This window comes from Macrotis lagotis, chromosome 5 (genome assembly GCF_037893015.1).
Source record: "Macrotis lagotis isolate mMagLag1 chromosome 5, bilby.v1.9.chrom.fasta, whole genome shotgun sequence".
Taxonomy (NCBI): Eukaryota; Metazoa; Chordata; class Mammalia; order Peramelemorphia; family Peramelidae; genus Macrotis; species Macrotis lagotis.
The window spans coordinates 40,823,471-40,842,093 of NC_133662.1; the positions used below are offsets into that span (position 1 = coordinate 40,823,471).

The following is an 18,623-nucleotide window of genomic DNA, read 5'->3' on the forward strand; positions in this document are numbered from 1 at the left end:
GCAGCTATGTAACAAGATAAAAATCAAGATTGATAGACACTAATCACCTTGTGAGTTCTGATAAATCAACTTGTGATGTTACTTCATATGCTTTTGTCTTGGTTGGAGAAAGCTGAATCCTTTTCTTTACCTTTTTCTTCACACCCAAACCTAAAAGAATGTCAAATCCCTTCTCATCACGGGCTGCTACTGGAATTCGTGTTGGACAAACAGACTCTATGTACCAAGAGAAAAAAATAACAATATGGGTAATTAAACATGTACACATCTTATGTGTAAACAAAATATGTATGGTTAATGCCACAGAACCAATCAGTACAGAATCAATCAACTACTATGTACTAGGCAAAAGGAAAATCAAGGCAAAACTAAAAGAATCCTTCCCCCTCAAGGAGCTTATTTACTATCAGATGAGAAAATATAAACATAGATAATTGCATTTAAAATGTATACAACATAAAAACAAAGCAAATTGGGAAACAAAATAGAAATATATGGAAAATAAGGAAAAAGTTTATGCAGAAGGTAAGAAATACTCCCCAAATTTGAAAAGGCTGGATGGACATTTTGAGATCCTATATAGGACTGTTGAGAAAGTTTCGATTATGTCTGAAAACCATAGAACAGAAATGGATTAGTGAAATTTTTGATAGAATGGCTGAAGTCTTGGGGAGGGGAGCACAGAGAAGACAGAGGAGGAGAAAAAAGGGGTAAAAGGAGAAGGAGGGGAATTTAAAGATATCTCTATAGGATTTCATCACATTTCTTGGTGCTACTTGTTGCTTAGATTTAAGAGGCAGCATGGGGTAGAACTGAACTAAGATACTAAGAAATTTAGACCCTTTTAACAGCTCTGCCACTACCTGGCTGCATATTCCTGAGCATCAAGCCTTTCTGGGCCCCAGCTGTCTGAACTACAAAATAAGTGGTTTGGACAATTTAATCTACCTTACAATCCTAACATTCTGTGTTCTGTAGATTACAAGCAAAGAGACATACCTTCTCTTGACATCCTCTCTAAATCTAGGCATCTGTTTTATAGTTCAAATCTCACAGGTTCTATTCTCTTAGGAGAAAAAATACCAGCATTGAATTTGGGAGCTTTGGATTTCATTTAATTAGAATGGAGTTTTACAGCCTTGCTATATATTCTAGAAAGTAGGCAAGAGTTACTCCCCAAGAAGAATCATTAATGTTAAAGTAACAGCCTTCTAATATAGTAATAAAAACATAATGCACTTTAAACTTTCCTGGAAAACCAATACTTCAAATTATGTGGAAATTTTTATATAGATGAAATACTATAAAACATTTTTATTAGATCAATGATTTAATCCCCGTAAGGAGGTCCCAATTCAAACCAGAACCTACTCTAAAAATTATAACTTTAGAGAGATGCTTGAGAAACTAAGAATATAAGTGACTTACCCTGGTTTACCAGTTATATGTCAGAGGAAGGATAGGAAGTCAGTGCTTGTTCCTCTAAGTCAAGTCGCCTCTCATCAATAAGCCTATATTTAGTAATGGTCCTTCAGCCAAATCAATGGGTATTTATTAGATAATTGAGGCACTACTAAGTAAGCACTGGGAATTGAAATATAAGCAAAAAGAATGATAGCTTCTGCCCTAAAGAGCTTAAATTCTTAGAAAATAAAGGAAAGAAAAAGCTTAGAAAGGAGCTGAAAAACTGGAGGAAGAAAAGAAAAATGAAGGTGGCCATTGAAATGGAGGCCCTGGAAGAAACTGGTGAATCAGAGGGAGAAAAAATAGTGGCAGAGGACACTCCAATGTGTTAAGCTCAGGAGTGGAGTGAACTTCCAGAAAGAGGTTTTTATGACATTGTGGACAAAGTTCAGAAAGTCAAGAAAATTATCAACCAAGAGAAAACTGAGTATCTGCTCATTCCTAACCTTGATACCTGATCCAGAAGAGATAATCAACCTCTTCTAAGAAAATCATTAAAGAAACAAACCAACCATTCTATGTCTTTTATTTATTTTTTGACAAAGTATTTTTGAAAGATTTGGACCTATGATTTCATCAATATAGAGAATAGCTTATCCAAGTCCCTTCTCTGATGTAAATAAATAGTTTTTATGCAAGTTAACTTTTAGCAAGGTACCTGACAGGAAATGAACTCCAAAACCAGTCTTTAATTACTGAATAGATATAATACCATGCTACTTCTCTAAAAATTAGTTAACATCAGAATTTTAAGAATAAAAAAATAAATCTTATCAAAATTCTTTTCAAATGACTTTCCTACCCATGAATATTTTAAGACAAAAAGGAAATTAGTATAAATCTGTCAGAAACAAGCCCTTTCCTTCTCTAAGTCTGTACTGCAGAGAAGGTGCTGACCTCCACTGATAAAGGGAATCTTTTCACTGTGAATTCTTTCTATCAAAGACAAAAAAGAAAAAAATCATGGGACCAGTTCCTAATTTTATATACTATTTCATATATACATATATATACATATACATATGTATATATATGTTTGTTTGTTTGTGTGTGTATGTGTGTAGTAATGAGACTGATCCATAAGCTCTTTCTATAAAATCACCTTCATTCCTTTGAAGGCACAATTTGTAGGATATGGAACTGGAAAGGACCCAACTCTATTATACAAATGAGGAAACTGAGTCCCCCTCCCCCCTAAGTTGTGGTTTGCCTAAAATCACCCAGATATCAAATAGTTGAGCTTAAATTCAAACCAATATTAGTGTAACTCAAAATCCAAGACAATTTCTACTGTACCCCATTGCCATCTTTATAGTCCAGGGCATTTGAAATAAAATGAAGGCATGGAATATGCAAAATTCACCACGTTTGTGTAGACACCTGTATAAGTAGATGCTATTTTTAAATAAACAATCCTGCCACCATAGGATCATGTTTAAAGTTAGGAAAAAATAGAGGTCATCCTCCCATTTATTATACAATGTTGAAAGGAAAAAAGAATACATACCTCCAAATATAATTATCTTATTTATAAATTTCTGTAATATTGTAATAATAGCTACAAATGAAAATTTTAAAAGGATTACAGAAAGATGAAATGATTTTTATCCTAGATTCAACAGAAGATGAAAAAGTGGGAGAATGGTATGTTGAGACTAGTATATTAGAAAAAAAAATCACTTTGGAAGTTGTGCAAAGGATGAATTTGAAAGGGGCAAAACTTTAATTAGGAAGACCAATTAAGACCAATTGTCAAGATTTGAAATTGAAACAAGGTTCTAGACAAGTGAGTAACAAGGAGACCAAGAAGAGAGTAGTTGTAAATATACAAATGGCAATATTTAGCAAATGATTGACTTTATGACATAAATAATAGTGAGGAGTAAAATTTGGCAGCAAGGCTGCAAACTTTTGTGACTGAAAAGATGATAGTGTCTGCAAAAGAATTAGGCAAGTTCAAAAGAAGATGGGAATGTAAGGTGAGAAATGAATGATGTATAGATATCTATTTTGAACTAAAGATTGTAATTTATTCATGTATGTTCTTTCTGTATGTCTCATTCTGTTCCACTGACAATTAAAATGAATTAATACATGGTATTTACTTATTGAACATTACCCTAAGAGCAAGATCTATCCCACTTCCACATCATGAGTCATTGATCTGAGGGGCCATATGAGGCCACCCAGGGAAGATTTTGCCAGCATAGCTGCAACTATGATTATGAATCTACTTATGATAGTTATAACTGCCCTAAGAGTTAAATATTGGGTAGCAAAGGGAAGAAAATGGCAACTTGAATAACCAGTAAAAGGAAGGAGATGCTAGAAATAATGGGAGCATGTATGTGTGTATGGGGGGGGAAGTGGGAGGGGGAAAGAGGAAATATGACCTGTCTAAGATAACACTGGTATTAAATAGAAGTAGGCTTCAAACCCAAGTCATATAACACCAAATCACAACACTGCCCAGTGCTACATATCCAGGGATTAAATAAATTTCTTACCTGAAGGACATCTTTGGATTAGTTGTTAACAGAATTTTCTGTAAAACCCTATTTAAAACAGACCTAAACTTAAATTGATGAAGAAGAACCACATTTTTATATGTAAATAAATAATTTATTAATGTAACAGGGGCATTATGATGATTATCTAAAATACTGTTTTCCTTTAAATTCAATAAGTTTAAAAAAGTTTTAAAAATAAATTTCTTGAATTGATTTTTATTCTTTATCTATTATTTAGTTTAAATTAGAAAAAATTCAAATATATACCAACATATAAATCTAATTTTAATATATTTAGCTAGTAAGTGCTCTCCTGTTTTACCCTGAAACTTAGAACATTTAAGACACATGTAGTACAACTAAAAGTTCATAAAACTTAGTCATAGTGTCATTTATTTTCTATGATATTATTAACTGCTATATTTTAAAACTGCATCCTTAGCATAGATCCATTAAATTTTGATTGTCTTGGTCTGCTTAGGAAAGCTTAATGAATAAAATTTAACATTTTAAGACTTTATGAAAATATTGCTTAGGAGCAATATAAAACATGTAGTTTAAAGGTTCAAAATAGATTTTAAGTCCTTAAATATGTTTACATCCAAGAAACTTTTAAAAAGTCGTTTCTGTTGTGTAACTTTGGGCAAGTCATTTAACCCCGCTGCCTTGCAAAAAAAAGGAAAAAAAGTCGTTTCTGTGCACAGCAATCCACTTTTATCTTGAATACAAATTATCTTAATTTCTTCAGTAGAAACAAGTCAGTAAGTTAACTTTCATATGTGTGGGAAGGACTCATTGTATAATCAAAACTAGAGCAGGGAAGGGAGGGATAGCACACTGCTTTCCTTCTAAACTTCTCCTCCAATTAACTTTCATTTGATAGAATCACAGGAGTATGTGGGGAAGCTTTCATCTTCTTGCTTTGTAGAATAGAGTACTTATAAGTATATAAATCCTTAGTTTAGCTACCCTGACATCTGTAACTCATTAAAGCAAACAGAGGTTATATGACTTGTCTAGGGTCACACAGCCAACTAACTCACTAAATGGGAGCAAAACCATAATAATATTAATTCAATAAATAAGCATTTATTAAATGTCCATTATGTGCAAAATATAATGCAAACCTCTAGGGGAATATTAAGGAAATATGACAGAGTGGTTGGCCTCAAGATTGGCTACCCAACTGGTATAAGTAATTTAACAGAAGAAAATACAGTGCAAGTTAGAAAACTGATAAGGGCAAAAGAAAAATTGGGAAACTTGGAAATGAAATTTAAAAGAAATATGTATTCTGTCATTCCAGTTTTAAAATTTCTCCAAGTGATATTTCTTTTCCTAATATCATCTTGTTGCTATTGTTCAATCGTTCAGCTGTGTCCAACTCTTCATTACCCCATGGACCATAGCAAGTAAATACTGTCCATGGGATTTTCTTGGCAAATGACATGGATTGGTTTGTCATTTCCTTCTTCAATTGGTTAAGGCAAACAGAGGTTATATGACTTGTCCAGGGTCACATAACTAAATAAATATCTAAGGACCAATTTAAATTCAAGCCTTCCGGGCTCCAGGTCCAGTACTTTATTCACTGAGCCTCCTAGTTGTAAACATCTCTTAAGACCTGTTTAGTCAATAACACATCTAGATATTAATATTTAAAGAACATACTTTCTTATAAAATTTGAATTATCGTTTTGAATTTGTAGCACTGATTTATAGAGAAAAAGACAAAATATGAACAAGGGTCCCCAACTCCTGATGACTTTCTGAAACCACCTACGCATTATCTCTGCTGTCCAGAGTAGGCAGTAGTAATGTTATCTGACTTACTCTATATTTCTATGTCATCACATAACATTGTCTCAGGAATATTAGGTACACTTTCATATGATGCACTTTTTACATTAGTTTGAGTTTTTTTTAATGTAGTTTGATTCATAGCTGCCAAGTCAAAGAAAAGCCTTTCTTTCCTCAGAAGGTCTTTGCCAAATTCAGAACGAATCCCTCAAATATACACAGGGTCAGAGACTGAACAAGGGCCTATCAAAAAGAATCAGACATTCTAGTGGGGAACAATGTGTTACTTTTCCAACTCAGTTCATAACCCTGCAAGTCAAACCTTTGTAGATATGCTTGAGCTGAGAGATTTGGCTAGGCTTAAGTTTAGAGGAACTTAATAGTCTAAACCAAAACCTGCCATTCATCGGAAAAAACTATTTTTTCCCTTAATTTCCTTATAACAAAAAAGAAGTGGAAAATGTTAAACACTTTTGGATTCTTACTAAAAAACATATATGCGTGTGTGTGTGTGTGTGTGTGTGTGTGTGTGTGTGTTTGTGTGTGTATATGCATGCAATTCAACTGGCTTAACTAGAGTCTTTAGCAAAGATCTAGTTAGTAATTACAAATTCATAACTTCAAAATTAAAATATAATCATTTTACACCATTTGTAATAATTGCTTATGTAGTTTAATTGATTTGAATTAAATTATTTTTCTAACAATACATGTCTTCCACATACATAGCTAGTAGACATCTTGAGTAAGTCTTGAGGTGCATGAAAGTCAGTGTTAGATTTTGTCTATTGTGTTCCAATTAGACATATCAGGTTCTTTTGAATCACTGAAATAGTACTAGGTTGGTAATATCACTGATATTAGACTATTTTTTCCTGTAAATAATAATGAATGCATGAATAAAAATAAGAAATTGAATTTTTAAAGTGATATAAAACTATATAAATAGAGGATACTTATTCCTTTAGGGTCCATTTCTATATATGCATATATTTATATAATTTGAGTGCTAAGAGTATAAAATATTTTCGTGAAATAAAAAGTTTCAAGGTATAAAAGAATATAAAATATTGCTACTCTTACAGATAAGCATTTTTATTTCTAAAAGAAATAAAAAAATAACTTTCACTTAATAAAAATTGTTAAAATACATTTAGGAACATAGCTTCCAGATGGGAACAGAGCAGTGTAAGATAAAAATTAACTATGGTATAAATATAAAAACCCAGATCACTTCATAAATTATGTAAGAAGAGGCATCATTTGTGGAAAGTTTAATAGTATAGATGGGCATAGGAACAACTGTTTTTTTTTTAAACCTAGAAAATTATGTATCTGAAGAATCACAGTTTAAGGACATGAAATTTTGGACATGCTAGAAGATTTTAGAGATGTAGGGCATTATGGTCTCAGTTCATCTGTACATAATTTTTATGACTAAAGAAAGTAACACAAAATTTGGGAAAGCAAAACTATTTTCAGACTAAGGTATGATTTTAAAAGATTTATAATTTCATTGAGGACATTTATTAAGGTTTTATCTTTTAACTGAAAGATTAATCACTGAAAGCCAGGGGGTTCTATTTTAATCCACTGAAATGATCTTTGAGAGATAGAAGAAGCTGAAAGATTTAGGTCAGAAACAAGGAAGGAGGGAAAGAAACAACAGGGAATAAAAAAGACAAAGAGTTGAAGAGAGATGAACATTCTAAGAAGAATATTCTACCTTCTTCTGTTCCCTCTTGTTTGCAAGGGGGAAAAAATGGGGGTGGGGAAGAGATATGCTACTGCTTTGCTATATAAGGAGCATTGACTAGACTAGTTTTTCCTTCCCCATCAAATTATCCCAGAAAGCAAAAAGGTATCTATGTGACCTCCATAAGATGTCTTAAGGCACTAAAGAATGAATCTAAATCTCCAAGGCATTAATCCCAGCAAAAACAAGAAAAATAATTATTGTATAATCAAGAAAAATAAAAGTTATATAATGGATTACTTTTGAGCATTTTAGAACTTGTAATTCACTTAGCAACAAAGAAGTAGAAAATGGATGAAGAAGAAAATAATCTGTACTGTACAATTTCCAAAAACAAAGAATAAGTGTTGTTTCAATGGAAAAAATATTTCAAGAAACTTTTAATATTTACTTCAGATATGATGGATTTGGGTTAATAGTATAATGGTGCTGTTGTTCTGTTGGCTTGACATTACACTCTCAAACACTCAAAAGGATATGAAGTCTTAGCAATTAAGGAGTTATGATACCAATAAAAATTCATATCTATCCATACTGTGTGACTATCCACTTTCTCTCGAATTTCTTCACAGGTGGTTCAGCTAACATGACAGAGGTCTTTTCCAGTATCATGAGAGTACTAATGAAGTTATCTTACTTTTTTATTCCTTCCATGGGACCAACCTATCTCCTCTTTCTGTCATTCAGTTCTTTGAGAGTATCTTTTACTCCTGTTCTTCAGTTTTTCATAATTCATATATTGCATCCTTCTCATACTTACCAAACACCTTATTATTGACTTTTTTGTGATGCTCAACTTCGTTCCCTAGAAGCAGTGCTTGTTACAAGCCTCACCATCATATAGCAACAGAGAAAATGGTGGTAGGACAAATAGAACTTTAATTTTATGATAATCTTGGGATAATTGAAATTTGTCAAAAGAATCTATGCTACTCTTCTTTTAAACTCACTATCCATCTGTATTAACAGTTTCAGATATAGAAAGTTTTGGATAAGCCCTACAATGTAGGTAATAAACATTGTTTTCTTCTAATTTTGTGTGGATAAGATCAAACATTTAGAACTTCATCAAGTAATTTAATTGGTCTGTGTTTTAGTGTCTCTCTCTGAGCAAGATAGAGAATAAAAGTGATTTATCTCAAAAGTGATGAGGTATAATGAATTAGTTTTTAGAAAATGCTTTGAAATGGATTTTGCATAGTCTCTGTTAAAGAAAATACTATTGTGGATTTCAGAAAAACCTATAAAGACATACATGGACTGAGAAGGGAGCAGAATTAGGAGAACATTGTACACCTTAACAATAACTCAGAAGGATGATCAACTATGAGTTGAAGTCTGAATGAAATCAAAGCATACTATTTTCATTTTTCATTTTTTGTTTTTTTCTTCTTTCTGTTTTTTCTGTTTTTTTTCTGTTTCTGTTTTTCCCTTTTATTCAGATTCTTCTTTCACATCATAACTAATATGGAAATATGTTTAACATGATTATGTAGGTATAGCCTAAATGAGACTGCTTGCTGTTTCGAGGACAAGGAGGAAATAGGGAAGGGTGAAAAATTTGGAACTCAAAATTTTGAAAAAGAAATACTCTCATATTGTCCATTGATACAAGTATCATGACAATAATATATTTTCTCTTAACTTAATAATATTTTATTTTCCCTAATTAGGTGTAAAGATGATTTGCAACCTTCATTTTTATCTAATATATATTTTAAATGTCAATCTTACTTTAACTAAAATTTTAATTTAATTAAAAGCATTTCTCCTGGCCCACAAAAAATAATGTCTAATGTTTTGGATATTATTAGATTTCCTATTATAAAAATGTTAAACATGTAGTATATTGTTTCTTTTACATTACTTTTCCAGCTGAATTCAAAGAAGTGTGGATGTTTGGTTTTGAATTTCATAATTACACCCACAACTCTATAAAAATCCTGGCAAGAATCTCATTTATGCAAAATCATTCCAAGAACATTTAAATATGAAACTAGAAGGAGGACATTAAACTGATAAAAAATGGGAAAGAGTGGAAATATTTTTATAACAAAATCATTCCCTTAAAAAGCAGTGAAATCATTATATTTGTATTTTAATGTCAATCTGCAATGTACTGCATGAGGAAATAGAAGTGGCACCAGAGAAAAATGATATTACTTCTATAGTGTCATTGCTACAAAGGTTTTCAAAAAGGGAGCAGTAGTGCTAAGATCAATATAGTTTTCAGGTCTACAAATATTAAACTATTGATAGTTTTTATCCAAGATAACTGCCCACAAACAGAGTTGGCAAAATAGCTCAACAGCTAACCCACATACATAATCTCTCCAAAACTCAAACCAAAAGACATAATAAAGTTGTACTTAAATAGAAGTTTGGCTCATATTTTTTTCTATGGACAGTCAAATTGATAGAACTGGTTTAATCATCTCCCTGAAAGTAACCAGAAATGTCTTTTGTTTATCATATTTTGTAGCAGTAATGATAAACATTAAGTTAAAATACAGCCTACAAAGATGATTTGATTTATTTATGCAATAAAATAAGATGCCAAGAATAAAAATAAGATGTAAATTGGTTGTAATTGAGTCCCAGTATTTCTCCTGAGCTCCAGCCCTACAATTCAAGCTGCACATTGAACACTATGAGCTGGATATCCTATAAGCAATTCGGATGTTCAAAAGGGAAATTATATTTCCCTTTTAATCATCTCTTCTTGCTAACTTCCCTTTAACTGTCAAGAACAATCACCATTTTAATTACTCAGCTTTAGAACTTCAGTGTCTTCATTGATACTCCTTTACCCAACAATCCAACTATATAACTCTGGTCTTTATGACCTTCTGAAATAAATTCCAAGATGAAAATCCCAGGAAAATCACAGCAAGAATCCAGAGGATCTAGGTTAAAGGGGAAAAAAATACTGTGAGGAGCCAGAAAGGAAAAAAAATTAAGTCTAAGGAGCCACAGAGAGGATCATAAATGATTTAGCAGCCTCTAATTTCACATAATGTGGAATAAAATATTTCAGAAGGAAAAGAATACAGACATAACCAAAAGTAACATATCCAGGAAAACTATTAATCCTTGGGGCGGCTAGGTGGGACAGTGGATAGAGCACTGGTCCTGGAGTCAGGAGTACCTGAGTTCAAATCCAGCCTCAGACACTTAATGATTACCTAGCTGTGTGGCCTTGGGCAAGCCACTTGACCCCATTGCCTTGCAAAAACTAAAAAAAAAACAAAAAACCCTATTAATCCTTGGTGGGGGGATGACCATTAATGAATTGAGAATTTTTGAGCATTCCTAATGAAAAGATGAAAACTGAAATAAAATTTGAGGCTCAAATACAAGAGTAAAAAGAAGCATAAAAAGATAAATATGAATGAGCATTGATAGATATCCAAATAAGATAAGATGCTTACAATCAAATTGGGGAAATGATACATAACTCTTCTCTGAACATTATCATCATCAAGGTTTATAAAGAGATTCCAATTACACAAGGCCTAGTAGGAGTTTTGTTATGTCTTAATGATCTGAAGGAAAAAATGGAAAGATGGAAGAATACGAATACACTGGGGAGTGAAGAATAGAGAAAGGTTAAAAAAATTATCTCATATAATCAGAGAGCACAAGTAGATACTTATACAAGCAAGGAAGAGGACATAAGGGGAAGTGACTGTCACTTGAATCTCACTCATCTATATTGATCAAAAGAAGGAAGAAAACACATATATATGAACACATACACATGCATGTACACATACACATATACATACACTTAGAGTTGTATGCAAAAATTCATTTCATTTAACAGGAAAATAGGCAAAAAAGGGGAGAAGGGAGAGGGAAATTAATGGAAGGATAGGTTAAGGGGAGGGATTAGTTCTAAGCAAAACAAATTCCAAGAATATGCAAAAAATATATTTATGATTTTTTTGAGATGGCAAAAAATTGAGAATCTGAGATAGTGTACAGAAATTGGGAAATGGATTAACAAGTTGTGATATATAAAAGGGATGGAATACTGTTGTGCTAATTTCTGATCAGTGTAATGACCAACCAGGTTTCCAGAGGACTAATGAAGAAACATACCACCTACCTCTTGATAGGGAAGTAAAGGATTCAGAATGCAAAATGAAATAATTTCTTATGGCCCTAACCCATGTGAAATTTTTTTGATTGACCATACATATTTGTAATAGGTATGTTTAATGTGTTATCAAATGGAGGAAGAAACTGAAAGGGCAGATCTTGACTGATGAAAACAAAGTGTTTGCGTTTGTTTGTTTTTAAAGAAAAGCATTTACTTGGGTACAGAGAGGTCATCTGGTCCAATGTATCCTGATTTTATAGTTCAGGAAACTGAGATAAAAGGAAGTAAAATAACTTGTCTAAGGTCATAGAGGCAGTAAACATCAGAAATAAATTATAACCTCAAGTATTTTGACACTACAGTCATTGCTTCTTTCCATTGTACCACACTGCCTAGCAAGTGACCTGAAAAAAGCAACTAGCTTTTATCATTTTGCTTCTCTGGGAAAATTTCTGGGAAAAATTATAGTCCCAAATAACTGACTTAAAATATTTTTTTGGAATGTACCCAACTAGCAAATTGGGAGTGCCTGTATATTAAAGCTTTCAAATAGATTTATCTGTTACTTCACAGGAAAAGGTCAACTCAGAGTCACCAAGACAGAAAGATATTTGAAAATAAATGCCAAGGAATGTATGAATCTCAAGAATTTCTGCTAAATTATTTTTTAGTTCAAGACAAATGAGTAGAAATAACTTCCAGTTTCTTCTTTTCTCTTTCTGGTTGATCTCACCAGCTCCCATGGGTTCAATTGTCATCACAGATCAAGCCTTCAACACTCTCCTGGAGAGTTCCAGTCTCACATCATATTATTGCCCACTGGAATCTCCCCTTAAATATCCCATAATCATCTAAAACTCAACATTTCTAGAAAAAACTCTCCTGAAAAACATACCTACCTAATTTCTTTTGAAATTCTTCCATTCACCAAGGTTCACACCTTGAAGGTCGTTCTCAATTCTTCTCCCTCTTTCATCTTCCATTCGCAATTAGTTTGCCAAGCAATATCAAGTTTAATTTCAGTATAGCTTTCATCCATTTCCTTCTCTCCACTCATGTTATCAGGACCTTATTACCTCTTTCAGGGATACTTGCAATAAGCTCCTATTTAGTCTCCTTATCTCCAGTTCCTTTCTCTATGATCCATTCTCCATAAACTACTGGATTGATATTCCTGAAAAGCATGTCTATATATTTAACACCCCAAGGAAGAATGAGTGGTGTCATACAAACTCTCCTGTTCAGTTTTAAAAATACTTCATAATATGATTCTAAACCTACCTTTCTAATCTGACTCCATAACCCCATAACCCCTGCATTCCCTATTTATTATTTTTCAAAACTTGATCTATCTGATCTTCCTCATTATTAGTTTGCAACATTATGTCTCCTGGCTCTTTGTCTCTGCCCAAACTGTTCCTTAAGCTTGAAATGCTTTCCTTTCTCCTCACTTCTGCCTTTTAAAATCCCCAGCTTCATTCAGAGTATATTCCACATTACCTGGTCACTATTCTCAGTTTCTTCAGTTTTTATTTTCTTCAGCACAACACTCCAACCCAGAAATTGTTGCATTTCCTATATACATATTTTGCATTTACCTATCTATGTACATGTTTCCCCCAAAAAATCAACCTGAAGGTATTTTTTTAGTTCTATATATACACATTATTGCCTCTTTGTAGAATGTAAGCTTTTTCAAGGTAAAGTTGTTTTATTTTTGTCCTTTTCCCCCCCTCTTGGGGCCTTCCACAGTATTTAATATATATATAGTAGGTGCTTAATCAATGCTTGTTGACTGAAGTACAATTTCAAAATTATTCTTCATTCTCAATGAAAAGTTATATACCCAGCCTTTTGGGCAAAGTAGTTCATAGCTACAAAATGATTCAATTCAAAGCTTAATAATTTATTGTACAGGTTAATGAAATTTAGAAATTTATCGGTAGTAGAAAGAGGTTTCCATATAGAACATAATAAGAAGCCAAAGTAGCCAAGTAGGAAAATGAATGATGAATGGGTAAGGAAAGAGAGGAAAGAACTATTAAATAATATCTAAGCAATATGTCAATGAATTAAATTCTATATAAGTAACTTAAATAGTCCAGTTGTTCCTCATTTTTCATAATATTGATTAAAAAGTTACTTTACAATGTAAAGATTCACTAAATTTTATTTTATATCATGCTATATTTTCACATATTTGACTTAAATATTTTCTTAAGTCAAGGTGCTTATAGATAGAAAAATAGTTCTATAACTATTTTCATCATCATTGAGAAATCTTTCATACAAAAGAAGTATATTATAGTATATTACTATAGTTGCAAAAATTGGAATCAAGAAGTGATTTTTGATGCCACTATCAAATTTTTCCATTTGTATTACCTTGGGCAAGGAATTTAACCTAGAACCTACCTTCCTCATCAGTAAAAATGATCTAATAATAATGATAATAATATCATCTTTATTACATAATTCATAGGATTTTGAATGATGAAATAAGATCATTTCTATATAGTGATTTGAAATGCTTATAGTCCTACATAAATGACAACAGCTATTATCTTAAAACAAAGTTCTATATTCATTTTTAATATTCAATCCCTTTCTGAACTAGACTTGCTCAAAATGACTCTTAAATTAGGAAACTTCTTTATCCACTCAGTTTAACACCTTCTTTTTCAATTCATGGTCTTAGAGAATAATCAGAGCATTGAGAATTTACATGACTTGCACAGGGTCAAAGCACTGGTATGTGTCAGATTTCAATTAAAATCTTGCTTGTTTCACAATCGGTTCTCTATCTGCTATACTATGTTGTCCCTCCATAGTTAAAGATCAGTAAATAAGATCTACCTAGATTATAAGGTCATTCTTAGTCAGTCAGTTCTAACCATACTTCTAATGTTAAATGATTCTTTGTCCACATAAGATGAAAAAATTAGAAAACTAGCATTAAAGTGGCTAATTTAAGTCACTTGTGCACTATTTAAATAATTGACATTTTGTTTAGACAATTTTTTTCTCTTCACCCTCTCATTGCATAACTTTTGTTTGTTTATTCTTTATGCTTTCTATCGAATTATCTAGATATCTTGTTGGTATATTCTGAACCTGTATCTCTTTCTGATCTTGATGATTTGAAAGATCCTGTAATTCTCTAAGAATGGTGACGTTTACAAAGCAAACTTACCAAGAAAACTAATTTTATGTAAATTCCTCAAGGGTGGGGATTAGTGTCTGGCAGGTAGCAAGTTCTTAATAGATGTCTTTTTATTCATTTATGAAAATAAAAAGAATTCTAAAAGTGATATAATTGCACAATAAATGTTATGACAAATTTTATTTTATTTAGATTGCATCCAATCAAATTAAAATGCAATCACGATTTTTTAAAATTAGATAATCTTATATACCACACTTGGATTTTTAATATTCTAAAAGTGAGATGAAAATAAAGAATTTTTGAACTATCTTGAATACTGTGCTGTTACAATGTTATCTTTTTGATTATTCAAAAAGGATCTATAGTTTTTCCTTGTTATTTGGATAGCTATCTAATAATCTAATTGAAGAAGTATATTAACTGAGAATTCTAAATGACAGAATGCCTTATGGATCATTTGTTTTGTTTTCCACATGAATAGGAAGGAAAATCCAAACAATAAATGTTCACTGTTATTTGGACACAAATACTACCTTTCTAAACATGGTAAAAGGAACTAGGAAATTCAATAATTATATGACATGTATATTATTTCCTTGGGTTTACAAAGTAAAATAGTATTGCATAGTGAACAGAGAGCTGGCCCAGGAATTAGAACACCTGGTTTCAAATCCTAACTTTGACAAATACTGAAGTAGGCATGTCATTTAACCTCTCGGATGCTCTCTGAAAGCAATACTCTAAGACTACGAATTGCAGAGAATGAGCTAATCTACCTCTACCAATGGTAGAGTTAATTCCCTCATTGTAAAATCACAGGTATAATCTCCTATTCAAACAGTCATAAAAGTTTCAAATTTACATATTTTTTAAAAGACAGGTCTTGGCTTTTATTCTCTTATTCCTTCCATCCCTTGTGGAAGAACTGCACCTGCCTGATGACACAGCTGCATCTACGTCCCATAATAGCTCTTGGCAGCAATGAAATCACTCCCAGGAGTACTGTCTTACTCAAGGTCCAAACTGTTTAATTTTTTCCTGACTCTGCATGTTTTGCTTTTTCTGACTCAACCCTCACATAGAAAGGAAGGACAATCAGCCAAGAAATAAAGAAGTCAGCAAAGTCAAATACACCACTTACGTTTCTCTGTTCAAATTTTCTCTAATTAAAAGAACAAAATAGCAATTTGGGGGGTCAAATTTCATAACCATGGAACTGTAAATTTTCCAAGATTTAAAATTCTCAAATAATGAAGAAAATAAAAGTCATATTCTTGGATTTTTTTTTACTATTCATGAAATTTTGCTGCCAATTTTGAATGCTCCTCCCCTAATACCCCATGAAGTAAGTTTTTGTAAAGGTTAAAAAAAAAATTTGAATTTGAGATGCAATGATCTGAGAGGGCTTCAGATAGACAAGGAAGAACTACAATTGGAGAATCATTTTAGCCTGAAGGGAGAAAGTCTGACTAATTCTCTCTGATATCTCTTCCTACAAAAATCTTAAAGTCATACTAGACAGAATTATGATCAGGAAATCCAATTTATAACTTCTTCCTCTACCCAAATACATAAAAAGTCAACCATGACCCCATAAGCAATAGAAAAATGACCACCAAAATACCAGTACCACCAGCAAAAGGAAACAGGTCAGCAGTTTTCTAGTCCAGTCTACCAAAGATTGGACAGAAGTATATGTGGTCTTTAGAGCTACATATAAACAGGCAAAGCATAGTTGAACACACGCACACACACACACACACAGACACACAAACACGCTGATATAAAAATATATCAAACGACAGAGAAATAACAGGGGTAGGGAAGAGGAGAGAAGTAGGAGAGAAGACTACACTTGAAGAAGAGAGTCAAGCATGAATTGCTTCCTGAAGAAGCTATTAAAAAGGAGAAAAAGTAAAGCTAGGAACTAGAATCTGGGGAGGGAGTAATGTTGAAAAATAGAGGAAAATAATTGTTTTATATTAATTTAATAGGTTATTATTTTAAAATACATAACAAAGACATTATTTAAGAAAATCCTGGATAATATGAACTGATGCAAGTGAAGTGAGCAGAATCTAGAGAATTTATATATATATTTGTATATATATATATATATACATATGTATATATATATATATATATACAAACAACAAGAATTTTCATCAATTCAAGAACCAACTGTGTATCCTGAAGACCTATAATGAAGCATTTAGTATCTACTAAAAGAGACATATTTTTGGACAAAATGATGATGCAGATACATTTTACTTGATTATGCCTATTCTTTATAGAATTTTTCTTCCTATCATTTTTAATTTGGCAGAGGTAGAATTTTAGCAATGATGGTGATTTTTTTTAGGTTTTTGCAAGGCAAATGGGGTTAAGTGGCTTGCCCAAGGCCACACAGCTAGTTAATTATTAAGTGTCTGAGACCAGATTTGAACCCAGGTACTTCTGACTCCACGGCCAGTGCTTTATCCACTATGCCACCTAGCCTCCCCATTGATGTTGATTTTTAAAAAGGAACTAAGTCAAAAATCTGACCTCAGATACATAATAGCCATGAGACCTTGGTCAAGTCACTTAAATCTGTCTCAAAAAATACACAGAGGAAAATTGAATGAAATTCATAAACAAAAATATACAGGATAGTTTGTAAATCAATGCGTCAATTTTTTACCAAGTTATTTGAAAAAGGAGTTTCACAGAAAAAATCTTTTTAGTGCATTTTGCTGTATTACAAGCTAGCATTTATATCTAACAAAAATGTGTAAGAATAGCCATGAGAAAGAACAAAGATTTTTAATAATGGAGAACAGAGAATAAGGAGAATCTTTAGAAGGGTTCCTTGTTCTAGAGAGGTAACACAAGGAGGGATTTTTTTTGGTTAGCCAGGGAACCTAGGTTCACTGAAAATCTTGGGAACACTGAAAGGAAATAGAGTTTTTGGTGGAATGAAATAAATCAAGTTAGGAAATGCATGTTCAGTTATGCCTCTGCCATTTCTCATTTGACCTTCAGCAAGTCACTTAAGTTCACTTTCTCAGCTTCTTCATCTGTAAAATGGGAACGATTTTATTGATGCTGAGAACAGCTGACCCATTAATAACAGAGCTATTAATACTATGCAAGAAAGAAAGACATTTGAAAAGTATAGTCCTTTACAAAGTTCATGTTAAGGAAATACTCTGGGTATTGGGTACAAAAAACAGTCAGAATTAGCCCTTTTAGACAATTTTTTTTTGTGGCCTATAAGATTACTCACACATTTTAGAAAGGCAGGGGTCCTGAGGCTTAATTTCTGCCATCTCTTGTTCTGTTTCTAATGTTATCTTTTGGAAAGTTTCATTCCTAGAAGCTTTGCAGGATAAACTCTGTTGGAATTTACCTTCATGCTACAATAGGGGAAAACCATGGCACTATAAGGTAACTTAATATAATCTAATCTATAACTATGAAATATTAATCTATATGGCAAAGAGATTATCACTGAAAATATTTTGAACTAGTTAAAAAATAGAAAAGTTGATGTTAGATATATTAGGCATATAACCAAATCAAACATGCTATCACAGTGTTTGATAAACCCAAGGGCACAAACTACTAAGGAAAGGACTCATTATTGGACAAAAACTTCTGGGAAAATTGGAAAGCAATCTGGTAGAAATTAAGCCTCACTTAATATGTACTCCAATAAACTCCCCAATGGATTCATGATCACTAGGCCTGGAATTCTTTCACTCCTTCTCTCCACTTCTTAGAATCTTTGGCTACCTTCAAAATTTAGGTCAAGTATCACCTTCTGCAGTAGGCCTGTTC

At 32.4% G+C, this 18,623-nt stretch overlaps 1 protein-coding gene across 1 annotated transcript in view; it reads right to left on the minus strand.

The window, feature by feature from the left end:
- The window catches only part of COL21A1 (collagen type XXI alpha 1 chain), a 322,637-nt gene that overhangs the window by 139,323 nt on the left and 164,691 nt on the right, over nt 1-18,623 (minus strand). The window contains exon 4 of the mRNA XM_074237242.1: nt 48-216. Within this exon, the coding sequence (XP_074093343.1) occupies nt 48-216 (169 nt within the window). The remainder of the gene's footprint in view (nt 1-47; nt 217-18,623) is intronic.